At 38.1% G+C, this 18,366-nt stretch overlaps 1 protein-coding gene across 1 annotated transcript in view; it reads left to right on the plus strand.

Moving 5' to 3' along the window:
- UVRAG (UV radiation resistance associated) overlaps positions 1-18,366 on the plus strand; it is a 272,693-nt gene that overhangs the window by 186,188 nt on the left and 68,139 nt on the right. Inside the window, exon 13 of the mRNA XM_081061802.1 lies at positions 16,295-16,373. Coding sequence (XP_080917928.1) covers positions 16,295-16,373 — 79 coding nt within the window. The remainder of the gene's footprint in view (positions 1-16,294; positions 16,374-18,366) is intronic.

Consider the following 18,366-nt stretch of genomic DNA (forward strand, 5'->3'; position numbering starts at 1 on the left):
CTCCAAGAGACAAGGGAAGAGTACATCCAAGAGCATAAACAAAATGGTATTAAAAATGAGCATTCATTAAAAAGACAATGATGAAATTTTTAAAATTGGACAAAAAGTTAAAAGGTAAAGTTGAAGAAATCTAGAAGAAAAAAAGCCGAAAGGCAGAGATCGAAAATAGAAAAGATAAGAAAGGAGAGGCTTTCTTCAAATATCTGATGATTCAACATCCAAATAACAGTGAGTACACAAAAAGAACAGAGGAAAAAAAGAAGGTAGGAAACCTAAGAAATCATACAAGAAAAATTCTAATTGAAAGATTTGATTTCAGACTGAAAGAGCCCAGTGAGTGCTGGTACTGTGATACTTCTTGAAATGCTGGAGGTGAAGTGAAGATTCTGAAAGCTTACAGAGGAGGAAAAATACATACAAAAGAATAGCAATCGTGATATCTGACTGGTCAAAGACAATTGTGAAATCTAGAAAGCTATGGAACAATGTCCTCAAAATACTGTAGGAAATTATTTCTATCATCTAGACTTATATATCTGTCAAACTATCAAATACAGGGGTAGAAAAAAAGAATTTTCAGATATGAAAGTCCTGAAAAAAAAAACCTACCTCTGCACCTTTCCTAGGAAACTCCTGGAGGATGTGCTCTATTAATCAAGGGAGGAAAACCAAGGAAGAGGAAAACATTATTCAAGGAAAAGAAGGGATCCAACACAGCAGAGAAGCGAAGGGATCTCAGGATGATGGTAAAGGGAAATCGTAGGTCAGCTCTTCAACTGACCTAGAGAGCAGGAGGACGAAGGACTCCAAGAAAGAGTGAAATCTGATTTATTTAACTGTAGTGAGAGGGAATTTTCATTGCTTTCAGGGAATGAATTAGTGAGAGGTACATCAATAAATGTAACAATTGAAGAAACTAGATGGTTATTAACTCCAGGAAAAACCAAGTTTAAAAGTAAGGAAAAAATAAATATGCATTACATGGCTCAGCTCAAAATAATAATTACATAGCTATAATACTGTAACGTTGCATATTGATTTAATCAAAAATTGTGGTGTCGACCCTACGGAGAGAATGGGAGGAAAGGGAAATCTGGGTTTTGCGGCGAGATGGGGAAACAATGTGTAAGAGAGATAAATCCTTATCCTCCCCAGTAGGTTGTCAGTAGATTATAGATTATTTTTAAAACCATTGAATCGAGAAACAGGAACATAGACTATTAGATATATGTAGGGTAAATACCAAGGAACAAAAGCAGCTTAAAGTATTGAATAATTGGCTCTGGGGTCTAGGAATTGAGGTAGTAGGTATTAATTAATAAACACATAAACTCATGTTTTTACTATCAGGTTTGTAGTGTAATTTGACTTTTTAAATTCATACATATATTATTTTGATTAAAAAAATGTTAATTTTAAGTCTGCTTTATTTATACAAATCTTTTTATTTGTAAACCAATCTAATACAATTCAGTGAACATTTTATTCAGTGCCTGTTATGGTAGATCGTTGTATGAGAGAGACATGTAAATATATGATTGTAAAACAAAGCCTAATGTGATTACATCCTTCCAAATGATGGACAATTACTGATAAACCTTATGGAAGCACCATCATTTCTGATCTGGGACTTAGGGAAGGCTTCAGAGTGGATAGAATATTTGCACTGAGCCTCAAAGGCTGGGAGGAATTTGAATGGGAGATTGAATGGCAGCTGTAGCCAGTGGTGTCCCACCATGACTGGAAAAGTAAATGTGTGTAGGAAAGAAGTCTGAGAGAGCTGTGGGAGGCTGTGTTGACTTCTCTGCCTTTCCTAGACATTACTATTAGTCATTTTTTCCTGAGGATTTACTCCTCCCTGCCCTATGACCCAGACACTCTTAATTTTAATATTGACTTTACCATGCTGGGTTAGGTTGTCGTTCTCTCTGCTGGCACCCTGCTTCTTAAACGTTTGGGCTAATTTAAAGAGACGGATAAGGAAAGGGAAAAGCAAGTCTTGGTTTCACCTGGCCAAATGTAGATTCCTGAAGGTAAAGATAGGAACTCTCTTTCCTGACCTCATAGGCAGCTAGACATGGCTGTTACCTTTTTTTGAGGTCCTGAGATTAAACACTCATTTTTGCAGTTTCAACATAATCCTTAGAACCCTTGGGAGTAACGTAGGATGTGTCTAATTGTTTGCAAAGAAAGGTAATAATTTCATAACTGTAAAATAATTTATTCCTGTTATTTGTTGAAAGTGCTATTTGGAAGTAATTGGGCAAGTAAGTGGTGTGTGTGTGTGTGTGTGTGTGTGTGTGTGTGTGTGTGTGTGAGAGAGAGAGAGAGAGAGAGAGAGAGAGAGAGAGAGAGAGAGAGAGAGAGAGATCCTCCAAATTTAGGTTTTTGCTCCCTGGATTTGTTTTCCTTTATATTGTTGGGTCCATAAGAGGAAAGGCTGGCTTAGAACTAAATAGCAGAGCTAAACCATATGTTTTCTACCAAATTAGAAACAGGTGAAGGTTGTTAAAATCCAGCAAGAGCTTACAAAAGCTTTAGACTCAACTTTGTATTAAAGGCAGGTGGTTATATGTACAATAAAAAGCAGTCACCAGCACACCAGCTTATTGATACATATGTGATTGATCTTTTTGGATAAAAACAAAGAGGAGTTAATAAATCACTGCACATAGCTATAAAGATGTTTGGGCCTGAAAGCCTGGCCTGTAAGAGTAAATGTGGACCCTGAAGGAAATTTATGAAGCATAGATCCTTTTAGCTTTACTTAACAGCTAACATCTGACTGACCCAGGGGGACCATGGAAATTTATTGCTGGGCCATTCAAATATTTAAGCTGTTGTGTGATGTAGAACAGGTAAAGATTAGCCCAATAACAAATATGAGGCTGTAAAATAAAATGAGATTTCGATGACTTGTAAGTACTTGTCAGAGGTCAGCTCCAAATGACTGGTAAGAAATGGGAAAAACTTGTTGATAATTAGAGCAGATTGATTATGACAACCTAGATGTTAGCACTGCTTTCTGTCGGGTCAGTGATCCTTGGAGTTTCCCCCCCCTGTGAAATCCATACATAAACACAGTAACTTCAGGGACCTCTAAATTGTCTTTCTGTGCTCTGAAACTGGGTAAAATGATGAGTGGAGGTGATTTCCTTGTGCAGTTTCATAACTGAAATACGTCTTTCTCATATATATTCTGAATATGTGGAATTCCTAGATAGCACATCATTCTAAAAAAAGCGACTTAGTTAACTTACCTATGTGATTTCTGAGCTTTGACTTCTAGAAAGCAGGTAGAAGCTTTTAGGCTTTCTGATAGATGATCTAAAATTAACCTTTAGAACTTAACGTAGTTAACAGATTTATGTACATAATTGTTAAAAATCAATTTAGTAAAATTAAGTGGATAGTTCAAAAACGTGCGGATTTATTTCCAAATCTTTTATCCACTGTTCTTTATATAAGTCCCCAAAGTAACAAATGTATATAATATTGTTACTAGGACTTTAGAAGTTACATTTTGGACTTTAATGAGGTCTGTAGTTATTGGTGTCGACAATCTCTGCCTTTTCCACTTAGTGCTAAACCCAAAATGCTGTCAGATAAAAGCTACATTTGGTGATTTTCAAGACGCCAGCTTATCAACATCAGCTGATAAATTTGGTAATAATTTGGTTCATGAACATGTGATTTGTAGGATGAAGAAATCCTACAAATTTTTATGGAAATCTTGAATAAGTGAAGTTTATAGAATGGGATTATTACTGGGGTGGGGGAACCGTGGTGTAGAACTAAGTGTAGGATTTGGAGTCAAACAGACGTGGGTTGGAATTCTCGCTCCATCATTCCATCTATAGACCCTGCTTTCTCCATTCCTCAAATAAATATGTCCTGGATATTGTGCTGTGGGAACCGGGATACAGCATGAATAAGATTTAGGCTCACGGTTTTCATTCTTGTGGAAGAGACTGCAAAGGCATAAACGAGCGATTGCAATACAGTGTAAAAGGTGTAATGTTAGTGAGTGTGCTGGGCTGTGTAAGAACACAGGGGAGACTAATAACTAATCCAAACTCAGGACAGTGGGCAGGTGGAGTGCAGTAGGATTGGTGGTCGTAACTGAGTGTTAGGCAAGACTTTGTCACCGGGGCGCCTCAATAACTGTGCCTATAGAAGAGTTGCATGTACTGTGTGAATAACGTGTGCTAAGTGCAGTACCTAATGTGGAATAAATATTCAGTAAATACAAGCCAGCTTCAGCCATGTTTTGGCAGCGCTCACTGGCTCTTCTTTACTCTAGTGCTAGAGGGCGCTACCTCCTATTAATACACAGCAAACACCATTCTGGAACTTGAAATGTCCTCCCCACCAAAGAATTTGTCTTTTGAGCAAAACTCAAAGCACTTTTTAAAAATAAGAGTTGGACGTCTAGGTATATTAAAGTTAAGGAAGAATAATGAAACTGTTTCTGAACCTTAAAAAAAAATTTTTTTAATTCACTGGGATATATGTCACTTAGATATTTGTTGTTTTTAATATTCAATTACTTTTAAATTTATTCTTTAATGTATTCATTTATTTGCAGATATTTGTGACTATCTACTGTGGATAAGACTGAGCTTAACACCCATGTCCTCAAGGAGCTTCCATTCTAATAGAGAAAATAAAGACATTTGTATAAACAACTAAAATATAGGGTAGAAAGTGCTGGGTGCATATGAATGCTTTGTGATTTCAGGAGGCAGCAAAATGAATCAAATATGGTATCTCCCCATGTGGCTCTCACAGATAGGTGTACGAAAGGTGAGGTGAGCTATCAGATGGCAATAAGGCATAGTAATAATAATAATTGAATGCCTACTATGTTCTTGTAACTGTGCTGGGTCTTAGATTTTTTGTTTAATTCTCACAGCAATCCTGAAAGACCGGTGTTATTAAACCCATTTTAGAGGTGTGGAAACAGAGGTTCAGTACACCCAAGTAGTACACCCAAGTTCACACTGCAAGTAAGAAGGAAAACTGAGATCTGAGCCTATGCGTCTCTGACCCCAGAGCCTTATTACACCTAAACCCCCCTCCTACTTTTCTCTTCCTCTCCCCCCAGAAATTGCTATTCTAATTAAATAAATAATTTCGATATAAAGGACTGAGCACCTATTCTCTTCCTAGCGCTAATAAGGAAATGCTTTACGGAGGATATACCATTAGGTACACTGATACATTTAAGCAAATAAATATTTATACGCACACATTGTGAAGTTGTCTTTAGAAATTTAAAATGGTGAGTGGTTTTTCTTCCAAATTCACATTCCAGATGGAAACATCTTCTGGCATTACCAAGTGTGTTAGGTTTATGCACCTTGCATGTGTAATTGTAGGTTGGTTTAAAAAAAAAAAAAAACTTTACAGAGTTTTGTGGGAAACAGGTGCCGTTCAACTCGGGCAAATGCAGGACGGCTGTTAATGTTGTGGAATGTGATTTTGATTTACTTGGCAGAATTTTTATTTTACAAAATTGACTATTAAAAAAGACATGGTTTCCATCCTTTGATTTTGCTCTGTTCACTGAAATTTGCCTGTAGTCTATTTTTCAACAGTTACTAAAAGGGTGTGGAAAAACTGGAAGGTTTCTGCAAGGAAATTGATATTGAGTTCTTTAACAATTTCCACAACCCTGCAACTTACCAAGTTAAAAAAGAGGGTGGGGGTTATTTTTAACCTCCTTGCTGAAATTATTTGGAATTCTATTTCCCTGAAATTCCATTCTCTTTTTAGTACAGTTCTCTCAAAAGAACTATATTTAATACTGGCAAAAAGAATAACCTGATGTAAACCTTTTCATTGCATGATTTCTCCTTTAAAAACTGTGATGGCATCTTATTACCCTATCATATCAAATCTTATCTCTTTTGACTGGCACATATGATCTATTATATATTCTTTCTCTTTTCTTCCCTGAAAGAAGGAGAGGGGAAAATCACTCTGCTTCTTATTCTTTTATAAGGACTTCTTTCACCCTCTGCCAAGGATTAGTTCCACATTGTTATTTTTTGTTTGTTTGTTTGCTGCTGCTCTTCTGATCTATTATATCTCTGCTCTCTTCCCTCCTAGATCTTACCTCTGTGCTTTCTGAAACCCCTCTTCAATGATTATAACATACACGTCCTCAAACTCTTCACTGTACAACTGTATACAACTATGGTAAAATGTGCTGGGTCTTAGATTTTTTGTTTAATTCTCACAGCAGTCCTGAAAGACTGGTATTAATAAAGCCAACTGTAGTTTACAACTAGATGTAAGTAAAATAACGGGCTCACCTGAAAGTATCACTCACGCTGGAGCCTTCTCAAGAGGAGACTGTTTCTTGTTTTAACCTCCCATATCTCTGGATCTAGAGCAGGTAATGTTCTCTGTGTTTCCCGATGTCAGTTCAAAATCATTTCTCAGCGATATGTGCCTCATGCTTGTAATACTTGGAGTGGATTATTTTTAACACCTCTTTGTATGATGAAATTACTTTCAGTAATGATCATGATATGAAACAAATTATAATAGCCAAAAAAGAAAAGCAGAACATTTTCTTTTATTGAAAAAAATATGTATTTACTTTTTTTATTGAACACGATTTCTGTATGCTCATCGAAAAGGAATAATTTTAAAAGTTTGTATTTCAGTGTACCTTGTTCAAGGCTGATTGCAAATATTTTTGTATCCGAATAACATAATCTAAAAAATTCTACACTAGAAAAGAAGATAACTCGAAAAGAAAAACTGCACATTGCTATCATTGTTTATTTTAGTCTGCTGTTTAAACATGGGACTGTGTAGCACCAGACAGTTTGGAGACATAAATTGTGCTTAAAGCAGGCTTGGAAGATTCCAAACCGTTCAGAACTTAGTACAAAAAGTGTGTAGCTTAATCCACTTTGTTGGGGTGACTGTATTACTGGGAGTTCTGTAAATTAGCTTCCATGTAGATAAAATGTCTATTAGAGTATGCATATGAAAACGTCCTAATTTGAAGCTTACATATATATTGAAATTAAACAGTCACTGCAGCGATTGTTTAGAACTTAGACCAACAAAAGATTTTTTGTTCTGGGGGGAATATTTTATCACTGGCATTGTTTAGATTTGTTGACTCACAGTGATAATAAGAAACAGACCAATTTTTAATCCATTTTATTATTTTAAAAGTCTCTACAGATAATGCACCCCCTTATAGACTGCCCCTGTCATCTGACCTTGACAGACCACGGGCATTACTCTTCTACCCTAGTAGCTTCACATGGGTAGGTTCTCTGTGCAGATATCCTAACCACCCTTATCCCACCATTCTTACCTCTAACCCACTTATCTACTGGAAAAAAACAGTTGGACAGAGTGGTAGCACTGTAAATTCATATTTCTCTGTTTCGGTTGGACTGATACATAGTAATATCTGTTTCTCCTGCCACATGACTATCTCAGACCTTCTTTCTCTCCTTTTCCCCATCCCCAGTTTTGCCTTTCATTCTCGATAAATCACCTACTTTCTGACTTTCCAGAGAAAATAGACTGTATCAGATTGGGAATACCTCAGTCTTCCACCAAAACACCTTAAAACTATGTATAATCATCTTCATCATCCTCAGATGCCCTCTACTCCCTTTACCCTGGCCCTGCCCTCCAGTGATTAGCTGGTCCTCTGAAAGTGCATCTGTGTTATCAGCAAACTCTCCTATATCTTCAGACTCCTCTCAGAACACAGCCCTTCTCTCTGTTTAAAGGCTTGCTATGATGCGTGGCATTAACACACAAGTGGATGACTTCTCAACACCCGGACCTCATTTTCTTGATCGTTGGCACCAATGACCTTTTGTGTTCCATCATTTTTATTAACTCCCATGGTTACCCTCTGAATCATGCCATTCTTTCAGTCCACATCTAAAATCTAATTCAGGCATCTTGCTCTCTATTGACTAGCTCCTCTCCTTCAGCTTGTTTGTTCGGCCCCTTGTTCGTTGCTCCTCTTGGTGACTTTCAGACCCTGGCCCCTTTATCCAGGTGGGATTTTATGGCCCGATATTTTCATACCACCTTTGTCTTGCCAACTGTGACTTTTTGTCATCCTTACAGCCCTGCTGTTCGTTTTCTCTGTACCTGCTGCACCCAAGCAGATTTCACACAGTAGTATTATAAACTCATGATTTAATGACCAGTTCTGGACTCTCAGTAACTCTCAGCAGTTTTATGACATTTCTTTGTTCAAGTTCTTCTACTGTTTGATCAATCTCCATCCAGTTGGGCAAAACAAAACATTGAGTTACCCGTGACCCATCCCTCTCTGTCACCCTTCACTTCCAACCCATAACCAAGTCTTAGGATTTTATCTCCCAAAAGCCTTCCAAACTAGTCTTCTTTTTCCTATTTCTAATAACCATCACCTTAGTTCGAGCCAACATAATCTGTTACCTCAATTACTGCAACAAGCTGGTCTCACCTCCAGCCCATTCTCACTGTAATCAGCGTAATTTTTTTCAAGACGCAAATCTATCACGGTTAGGAAAGTTCAAAGAGAAAGCGTTCATTTAAGAAGGAAGGTATCAAATGCAAATCTGAGCATTGTTTAAAGTCTATTTTCTCTTAGGAAATAAATCAGACTATGATCTGACATGGTCTAGAGGGCCCTGTATGATCGTCCGTCCTGTCAGCCTCATCTCTTGTCACAACCCCCCGCAGTCCAACTATACTGTTCTTCCTTCGTTGCTTCCTCCTGTCACGGGGCCTTTAATTACATCTGCTGTTTTTTCTAATTGGAACATTGCTTCCCTTAGCTTCTACCCATTTATGAGAGCTCCGCTGAAGTGTCACTTTCTCTCAGAAGTCTTCCCGGGTTCTCTCAATCTTTTGTCTACCTCCTTTCTGGAATAGTATTCCTTTCCTTCAGAGTACTTAATTTATAAATTATACATTTGTTAGTGGCATTATATGAGCAATGAGCATTATATGAGCAATGTCTAACTCCACTGGACTCTATTATCTGTGTTTACCCTCCCTTTTATCACTACCACCTAGCACTATACCTGACACGTAGTGTGAGTTCAGTGAAAATTTGTTGAATAAATAAGCTGTATCCATCGTGATCATTGTTTTTCATCCTTCCTGGTGTAAGGAGAGGGTTATCCCACCTGCCGCCTAAGGCAAATCCTTCTCCTCTATTCTCACCTGTAGGATGGAGAGCATGTTCCCTCTCACCTTCTCAGGACACTGCTATGCTTCACCATGTCCCTCCAGTTGCTAAGCTCTTCTCTCTCTGTGCCAAATTTCTCATCATCTCCATTTCCTCACTTCCAGTCACTCCTGAACTCATACCAATCTTCCTTCATCTCCCACTACTTCATTTAAACTTATATTTACCATATTACCAAAGCTACCTACCAATGAACTCATATAATTACATCCAATAGACATGTTTTCATGTCTGTTTTGCTTGACCTGTCAGCAACATTTGACTACTGATGATAGCTTCCTTCTTAAATTAACACTTTCTCTGAGCTACTCTGGTGAGACACTTGGTTTTTCTCAGATATTTCTGACCAGTCCTTTCCTGGCTCCTTTTCATTTCTCCAGCCCTTGTGGATAGTCTCAAAGCTCTGAAACAGCCCTCTTTGTGATTTCTTGAGGCCACCTCATTCATACCCATGCTTCAGTTTCTATCTAAATTTTTGCAATTCCTTTTTTGATATTTTCACCCCAAATTTCTCTGACTTTACATGTAATAAAAGTATACACCTGCTGCTCCTTGCATGTTTCCTATCTCAGTTCATAGACACCACCATCTGCCTAGTTACTCCATCAAGAAACCCAAGGGTCATCTTTGACTCTTCCCTCTTTACCACTGTCAGAATCAGTCTACTTCAAAGTTCTTTCAGTTCTACCTACAAATTATAGCTCAAATCTATTCATATATGTTTCTCCTCAGTACTGGAACCCTAATCAACACCGTTCTCATTCTGTCCTGGACCATTGAAATAACCTCCATACCAGGCCTTACTCCCCTTTATTTACTATACTGAAGCAAGAATGATCTTTAAGAAACATAAACCCCCGTTCTGGCACCCCCATGCTTAGAAACTGTTTAATTATCCTCCCATTGTCCTTCAGGGTGTAGTCTAGGTTGAGGTCTTAGGTGTACAAGACCCTGCGTGGTCTGGTTCCCACCGAGCTCTTCAACCTAATCTTTTAGTACTGAGCCCTCCTACTGTGTTCCTCACCCAGCCCCTAGCTGTCTATTCTAATGTCACTTGTGCTTTTATCAAAGTGAAGATGACGACTCCATTCTGTCAGTTGCTTAGGCCCCAAACTTTGAAGTTATCCTTGACTTCTCTGCCTCTCACACCCCATCTGAGCCCTGTCAGCAAATCATGTTGGCACTATCTTCAATATAAGAATTCAACCACTTGTCACCACTCCACAGCTACCATCCTGGTGTAAACCACCCTTTTCTCTTGCCTGGATTTTGGGAGTAGCCTCTCCATGTTTTCTTTCTTGCTCCCCATGCAGTTCCCTGTCTCTCCTCTTTTCAGAACCCTCCAGAGCTTTCCTTCTCATCCAGAGTAAATGCCAAAATCTTTACTGTAACCTACAAGACCTTACACAGTCTGGACCCATTCTTGCTGACTTGAGCTCCTTTCCCTTTTCCCTGACTCTGCCCCGGCCATTTCCCATCTTGTATGCTTGTGGCCTACCGTATGGTGTCAATGCATTGTCGTCAACTTGCAATGAGTTATATAGCTTTAGTGATATACAACTTAGCAGGAAAATGTGAGAGTTTTTGTTTTTTTTTTTTCTTTAGACATGACAGAGTGAAACATAGTCTCTTTTACTCTGCCAGGTGGAAGGAAAGAGAGATGGGTATGTGCAAGAAGTGAACAAAGGCAGAGAGAGATGAACCTGGTATGTCCACGAGACTGAGGAAACCACTTGAGCATAATAAGGTTGCAGATAAATTAGGCAGACAGGTCAGATCAGGTGGGCCTTGAAAGCGAGGCCGAGAAGTGAAAATGTAAGACAGTGACTGATGAGGAAGCAGGGCTGAGAAATGACATGATGGGAAAAAGTCTTAAATAATAATACTGGCTTCTAGTGAGTAGAGAACAGAAATGCTGCTCAACATCCTGCAGTGCTCAGAACAACAAAGAATTCTCCAGAGTGGCAGTGGGAATGGAAAGATAAGACTGTTTCACAGGAAAAATAACTTGTTGACGTGGTGAATCACTCAGTGCATATGTAAGAGACAAAGAAGTTGGGTAAAAATGGAACGTCACTCTAAGCCTGAGTAAATGATCAACGTTGTGGATGGGAGAAGAATGTTGAGTTTGAAGTAAAGTCATGGCCTCAGAACATAGTGACTATGTATTGTCACGTTTTCTACAAAAACAGTGGGCAGAGTGATCTGAATATGCACAATAAAATTTTGAATTAACTATAGCCATATTCTCCTCCCCAGTGGAGCCTTCAAAGAACCAGACCTTGATGTGGGGCTTTGAATGTGAAAGCAAGAAACTCACCAATTTGTACTCATTTGAAGAAATGTCTAGGTTGGGGAAGAGATGGTAGCACGTTTAATAATTGTACCTTTTTAAAGTAAGAATGATCCAAGATCAGTTTCTTTTACAATTTTTTTTCCAAGTTGAGTGAGACATATTTTTCATGTGCACATGCACACAAACACACACACAAAATCATTGGAATATATAGAGTGTGCCCCCAAAATGTATACACATTTTAAGAAAGGAAAAAAACTATTAAAATTACACTGATGGTAACCACTTTGAGCACCTTTTGTAATGGCAGAAGTCAAACGTGACTTGGATTTATTTTTTGTTATTGGTATATATTGAGTATTACAATTTTAATACAGTTGTTTCCTTTCTTAAAATGTGTATGCATTTTTTTGGCATATACATGTGCACACACACATACCCACACTAAAAATTTTCATGTAAAATGTTTTCTTCTTTGAGACCATATATATGAACCTCCCTTTCTCGCATTCCATTTCCTAGCACTTCAGGAGGCCTATTATGCAGTCTTAGCTGATGCCTATCATGACGACCCTTTGGCATTATAATCTTGTAATATTTTCTTGGTTCCCGAAGGAAAGACGAAGTTAAGTTCGGCATACCTGGTTTCGTGTATTCAGAATTATAGAATCTTGGAGATGGAGGAGATTTTATGCCTCATCTAATCCCATGGGTCACCGAGTGTTTGACTCCCCCTGTTAGTTTCTAGGGCTGCCATAACAATTAACCACAAACTTGGTGGCTTAAAACAGCAGAAGTTGGTTCTCTCCTAGTGCTGGAGGCCAGAAGTCCGAAATCAGGGTGTCAGCAGGGCCACACTCCCTCCAAAGGCACAAGGCGGGAATCTTGCCTCACTCTTTCCAGCCTCTGGTAACTCCAGGTACCCATTAGCTTGTGGCTGTGTGACTCTAATCTCTGCCTCCATCTTCACATGACCTCCTCTTCTCTGTGTCCCTCTGTGTGTCCCATACTCACTGCCTATAGGGCCCACCTGGATAATCAAGGATGATCTCATCTCAAGATGCACATAAGGTCAAGTTCACAAGTTCTGAGGATTAGGATATGGACATATCTTTTGGGGGCCACCATTCAGCCCATTAACCCCCCTGGATGCACATCGTTATTCATTGCCCAGCTCCTGATTGGCTGCCTTTACCCAAGATCTTTTGGATTTTACTAACTGGTGAAACCAATTTTCTTGTAACTTTTACCATTAATTTTGGTTCTCCCTGCTTCAAACCACGAAAACCAACCCTTTTTCTCTCTGAAAGCCCTTCACTTGTTCCTGAGACATCTATCCTCCAGGCCAAACACCGCTGACGCCTTCCTTCATTTCTCTCAAAACTGTGTCTCTCCTTCTTTTAATCACCCTGGTTGTTCTTCTCTAGAGGATTCCGAGGCAATAGAAAGAATACGAAATTTATAATTAAAGACATAATACGGGAAGTCATCTCTCTTCCACTAAGTAGGTGACCAAGGCAAATCATTGTCTTTTAAATAACAAAAACGCTGAACCACTCTACTTCACTGCTTTTTATAGTCAAATGAGATTATTAGAAAACCTATATGAAACATAACCTACAAGAAAGATTGCAATTATTTATCTATATACTTATATAAAAAAAAAAAAACATTAACTCCCAGACTGAACATAGATCTCTCAGTATAGTTGGACCCAGTACAGAGTAGTTGGCACTAGTATGTTCCTTGGTTATCTGCTCTGTTTCTTTTAATACAGCCTGGGATCACATTAGGTTTTTGGTAGTCTTGTCGTAATTCTCTATTCACACTGAAACTATGTACTAAAGAGCTCCAAATCATCTTCACATCATCTGTTTATTGCTTTGTAATTCATTGATTTATACCATGTAGAATCAGTGAATTTTTCAAATAACTTAGAAACATAATATAATTTAATTTGAAAATGATTTTAATATTGGTCATTTTAATTGTCTTTCTGTAAGAGTGTAATAATAGGAAATGTATAGTTCTTCTTCCAGTTATTTAATGTAATATTCCCCTTTAATGCATCCTATTTGTGATGCTAAGGATATTTTTCCTGGTTGTACTTGAATGACCACATTCTTTTTCTTTTTTAAAAGATTTTATTGGGGAAGGGGAATAGGACTTTATTGGGGAACAGTGTGTACTTCCAGGATTCTTTACAAGTCGAGTTGTTGTCCTTTCAATCTTAGTTGTGGAGGATGCCGTTCAACTTCAAGTTGTTGTCCTTTCAGTCTTAGTTGTGGAGGGCGCAGCTCAGCTCCAGGTTCAGTTGCTGTTGCTAGTGGCAGGGGGTGCAGCCCACCATCCCTTGAGGGAGTCGAACCGACAACCTTGTGGTTGAGAGGACACTCTCCAACCAACTGAGCCATCCTGGAGCTCAGCGGCAGCTCAGCTCAAGGTGCCATGTTCAATCTTAGTTGCAGGGGGCGCTGCCCACCGTTCCTTGCAGGACTCGAGGAGTTGAAACAGCAATCTTGTGGTTGAGAGCCCACTGTCCTGTGTGGGACTCGAACCGGCAGCCTTCGGAGTTAGGAGCACGAGCTCCAACTGCCTGAGCCACCGGGCTGGCCCAATGACCACATTCTTATCTAAACCTTCTACAGTTTGCTAAAGTGATTCTCTGTCTATATTGAATTAAGATGCCTTTGATTTCTAGCTAATGTCCTGATGGTAACAAAATTTACCCTTTAAAATACATTTCATTTTTCTAGATTGCTTAATATATTATAAATCCATGTACTTTTGCAAAGTAAGACGTGTAACATTTATAAGCTATTATACTGTTCAACATGAAGTGACCCCATAAGAATTTCAAAGCAGTTTAAGATGTGAACTCTGTCCTAATATTTGATTTGTCTTAAAACTGCCCTTTGGGAACCTGTGGCTCTAAGCACTCTTTAGATTTGTTTTAATATTACATACACACCTTGTGGTTCTTTCTTTTTTTGTTTTCCTGTTATTTTTTATTTAATTTAATTTTATTATTAGTTTCAGGTGTACAAAACAACACAATGATTAGACATGTACACCCGTCACAAAGTGATAACCCCAACAAGTTTCCTATCTTGTGGTTTTTTTCTATAAAGTAATAAAGTCAATGTTGTGAGATCCATTCTGCAGGAATTTCGCTGCTTGGTTTTCAGTGCATACTTATTTCAATTTACTCTTACAACATTTGAAACAGTTTCTGTATTTATAACTTGAAAGTGGAGAAATTTGTGGGTTTGGAGAGCTGTGCAGACAGTCTGCATGTGATGGTTTATAGAATAACAACTACCCCGTACGGAGCTTTAGGACTCGAGCAGATTCCTTCCAAAGTCTCCTGTGTTGTTTTGTCTTTCCAGTTAGGCAGTTTCTTTGCAAGCTACCCTATACAAATTTGAATGATTCCCAGACACACTGTGAAAGCCTGGTATTGCAATTTGCTTATCCTGAATTTGCTTTGCTCTCATTTTTATGCATCTCAATTTAGGGCCAGACCACATATCCTAGTTTATTTTTCCCTGCTTCATTTAAATACAAAGCTACTATATCTTCTGGATGGTTGTATGAAGCATTCGGTGTTCCTTTAGTAGAGAATAAAAACAGATTATGACCTTGTTCACTCTCCATTGCCTGTTCATGTATAGCACAACAGATTTACATTTTGGACCCTATGGAATCAACAACTTCCCAGTGTTTAATATAAAACTTTTAAATTCTGTTGTTTCCTTCTATTTTCCCTACAAAACAATATCCTCCAAGCTTTATGGGATATATATTTTCCTTAGGCAGTTGAAATTTAAGAATATCCAGTAATTGTCACCTGTCATTTATTTCAGTAAGATTATTCTTGATCCTAATTGTATATTATATAATTGAATAATTGTATGTTGCAAAACTAAGGGAGGTAAAGTTTTCTTCTTGATCCTAAGTTGTGATTGATCTGTTTATAGAGAAATATGTTTCACAGGATAAAATGTATGCTTGGTGTTGAGAATCAGGGGAAAGTATGGCTAGAATATAGGCATAATGTAACCTTCATTGGCAAGATAATGAAAAGGGAAATAATAAGGGAAACTTATTACCTAAAATAATTCATTATCTTTATCAGGATCCATGGATTTCAGACCTTTATTACTTCAGTGAGTCAGGTTAAAATGGATAATGATATAAGAGCTCCATGGCATGAGTATATTGCCTTGGAGACATGACATCTGAATAGCCACCCCTACAAATGAATTTTTTTATGCATTTTCACTCATTTTGGTGGTGTTGATTTGACTGGCCACCTTAAAAGAAACAGAAATCTTATGTATGGTTTCACATCTGATTTTTTTTCCCCTTAATCTTCCTCTCCCGTTTGTTTACTAGAAATTGAGATGTTGGATAGTAGAGGAAAAAAATTTCTAGGATTTTAATCTTAGGGTGATATAGTTATGATACGTAAATATGAAACATAGTAACCTCAATTCCTTGGGTTTAGTGGGTCACATTCTTATATATTAGTCCCTTGTTGTATGATATCATTCAATTTTTTCTTTGAAACAAAGCAGCTATTCTGATTTAACTAACGTAATAAAGATTATTAAGATAATAGGTTGCAATGACTATAACTGTTTTATTCCAAGTCTTCAGACGTTTATGCTGTATCCAAGAAACTTCCACCTTTGTCAACAATTTGGAGGCTGTTTTACTCAAGTTTTGGATAACTTCTAATCCTGCTTCACCTTTTATAGGTTCCCATTATACCCCAAAGGAGGGGAGAAGTTGCAATTTGACTACGGTGTCTACCTTCTGAACAAAAATATAGCACAGGTAAGTAACTCATTCTTCATTCCTCTCCTACTTCCCACATACACCCTGCTTCCTCAGATTGCTAACCCTCTTTCTGTATAAATACAAGGTATGTTCAAACAATACAATAAATATTTAAATTAAAAAAAAAGTTACTACAATAAAAGACACATTGCCATTAACATCCCTCAAAATACTCCCCCTCACTTCAAACACACTTATCCCGTCGTTCTTGCTCATTCCTGAGGCAGTTCTTGAAGTCGTCTTTCGTGAGTGTCTTTAGTTGCGCTGTCATGGCTGCCTCGATGTCCTGAATTTGACTTTGGGGAATAATCAGAAGTCAGATAGTACCAGATCCAGTGAATAAAGTGGATGAGGACACACGATAATGTTTTTATTTGACATAAATTGCTATATACCAGAAGCAATGTGTGACACGAAGTGTTGTCATGATGGAGGATGATTTACAGCACACTTTAAAGTACACCTTCTCTGAACCCGACTGATTGCACTGAACAAGTTGAAACTTATCACACACTGTTATTAAGGTTCAATGCCCTGCTTCCCTTATTGAAGATCCCTGCCTTTCCATTGGATGGCACTTAGCAGCAGCATTCACCATATTTTGTGATCACAACAGAAAGGCTCCGTGTCACACATCACTTCTGGTATACGGTAATTTCTGTCAAATAAATACATTACAGTGTGTCCTCATCCACCTTATTCACCGAATCTGACACCATACGACTTCTGGCTCTTCCCAAAGTCAAAATGATTCAGGACATCAAGGCAGCCATGACGGTGCAACTAAAGATACTCACGAAAGTGGGCTTCCAGAACTGCTTCAGAAAGTGGCAAGAACAGGGGGATAAGTGTTCAAAGCAAGTGGGAGTATTTTGAGGGGGGTTAACGGCAAAGTGTTTTTTACTGTAATAAATATTTTTTATTTAAACATTCACCATATCTTTTGATCACACCTCATAAGTACTAGAGCTGACTGTTTTATTTAACCAGTTACAGTGTTAATGCAAAGGTTTTTGGGGGAGGCAGGCGGTCTAATCTTATTCTGTGCCATTATAAATACTACAGAGAAGCAATGGGTACAAATTGGAATACTGCTACTAATCTCAAAATCCCTTTACTGAGTTGTTACTTGCTAGTAGACGGTACTGAATGTGAGCTTCGTAACCTCTTGCCTCTGCAGCTTGACTGGTAACAGCTTTGTTCTCACACAGCTTTCTTCCCAGACCATTTGTAGGGACTGGTTTTGCACTGGAAATAGTTTATGGAGTAAAAGTTCAATGGTTTTAGCAAGTCCTTAATAGTCTCCTCACCTTACTATCTAGGGCCGAAAAGAACAGACCAAGCACATGGTCCTTCCAACCTGTCCTGGATTTTGTGGCTCTCAACATCACATCAGTTAGTATCTCATTTAAATAACATCCTTCCACATGCCGTAGAAAGACTAACAGATGCTTGCTTGGTTTTGTGTTTCCTGAAAGAAATATGCAGCATTTCTTTAACATACTTGGCTCTACTTGAAGAGGTAGATATTCTATAAATTTTCTAGTTATAAAACAGGAAGATCAGCTTCAGTGCTTTTTTATTTGGACATCCTTCCAGTTGGAATAGCACGTGGATGAGTATGTAGGGTTTGGCTGTTATTTAAAGACATTATTAGCTGTATCCTCAGACCTTTCCCTTTTATAGGAGCAATAAGGATCGTGTTTCTTTGGCTTCTATGAGCTCAAGTTGCCTTTTATCCATATGAATCGAAAGATTCACTGAACAATTCTCTTATTCATTCCAGATAGATCTAGAATTATTCCTCCATATGGTATCATCTTTGCCTTTCTTCTCCTCATCCAACTTCAGTTTAATGTTTTACTTTTTAATTTGGTTTTTATTAAGATTCTTATCCTTTTCTACTATTGGATCAAATTTCTAGTTTGTAGTCCCCAGTTAATCGTTTGCTTTATAACCTGACACTCATTGCCCTTTCCGTCATGCTTTT

The sequence above is a fragment of the Rhinolophus hipposideros genome (genome assembly GCF_964194185.1).
Source record: "Rhinolophus hipposideros genome assembly, chromosome: 10".
Lineage (NCBI taxonomy): Eukaryota > Metazoa > Chordata > Mammalia > Chiroptera > Rhinolophidae > Rhinolophus > Rhinolophus hipposideros.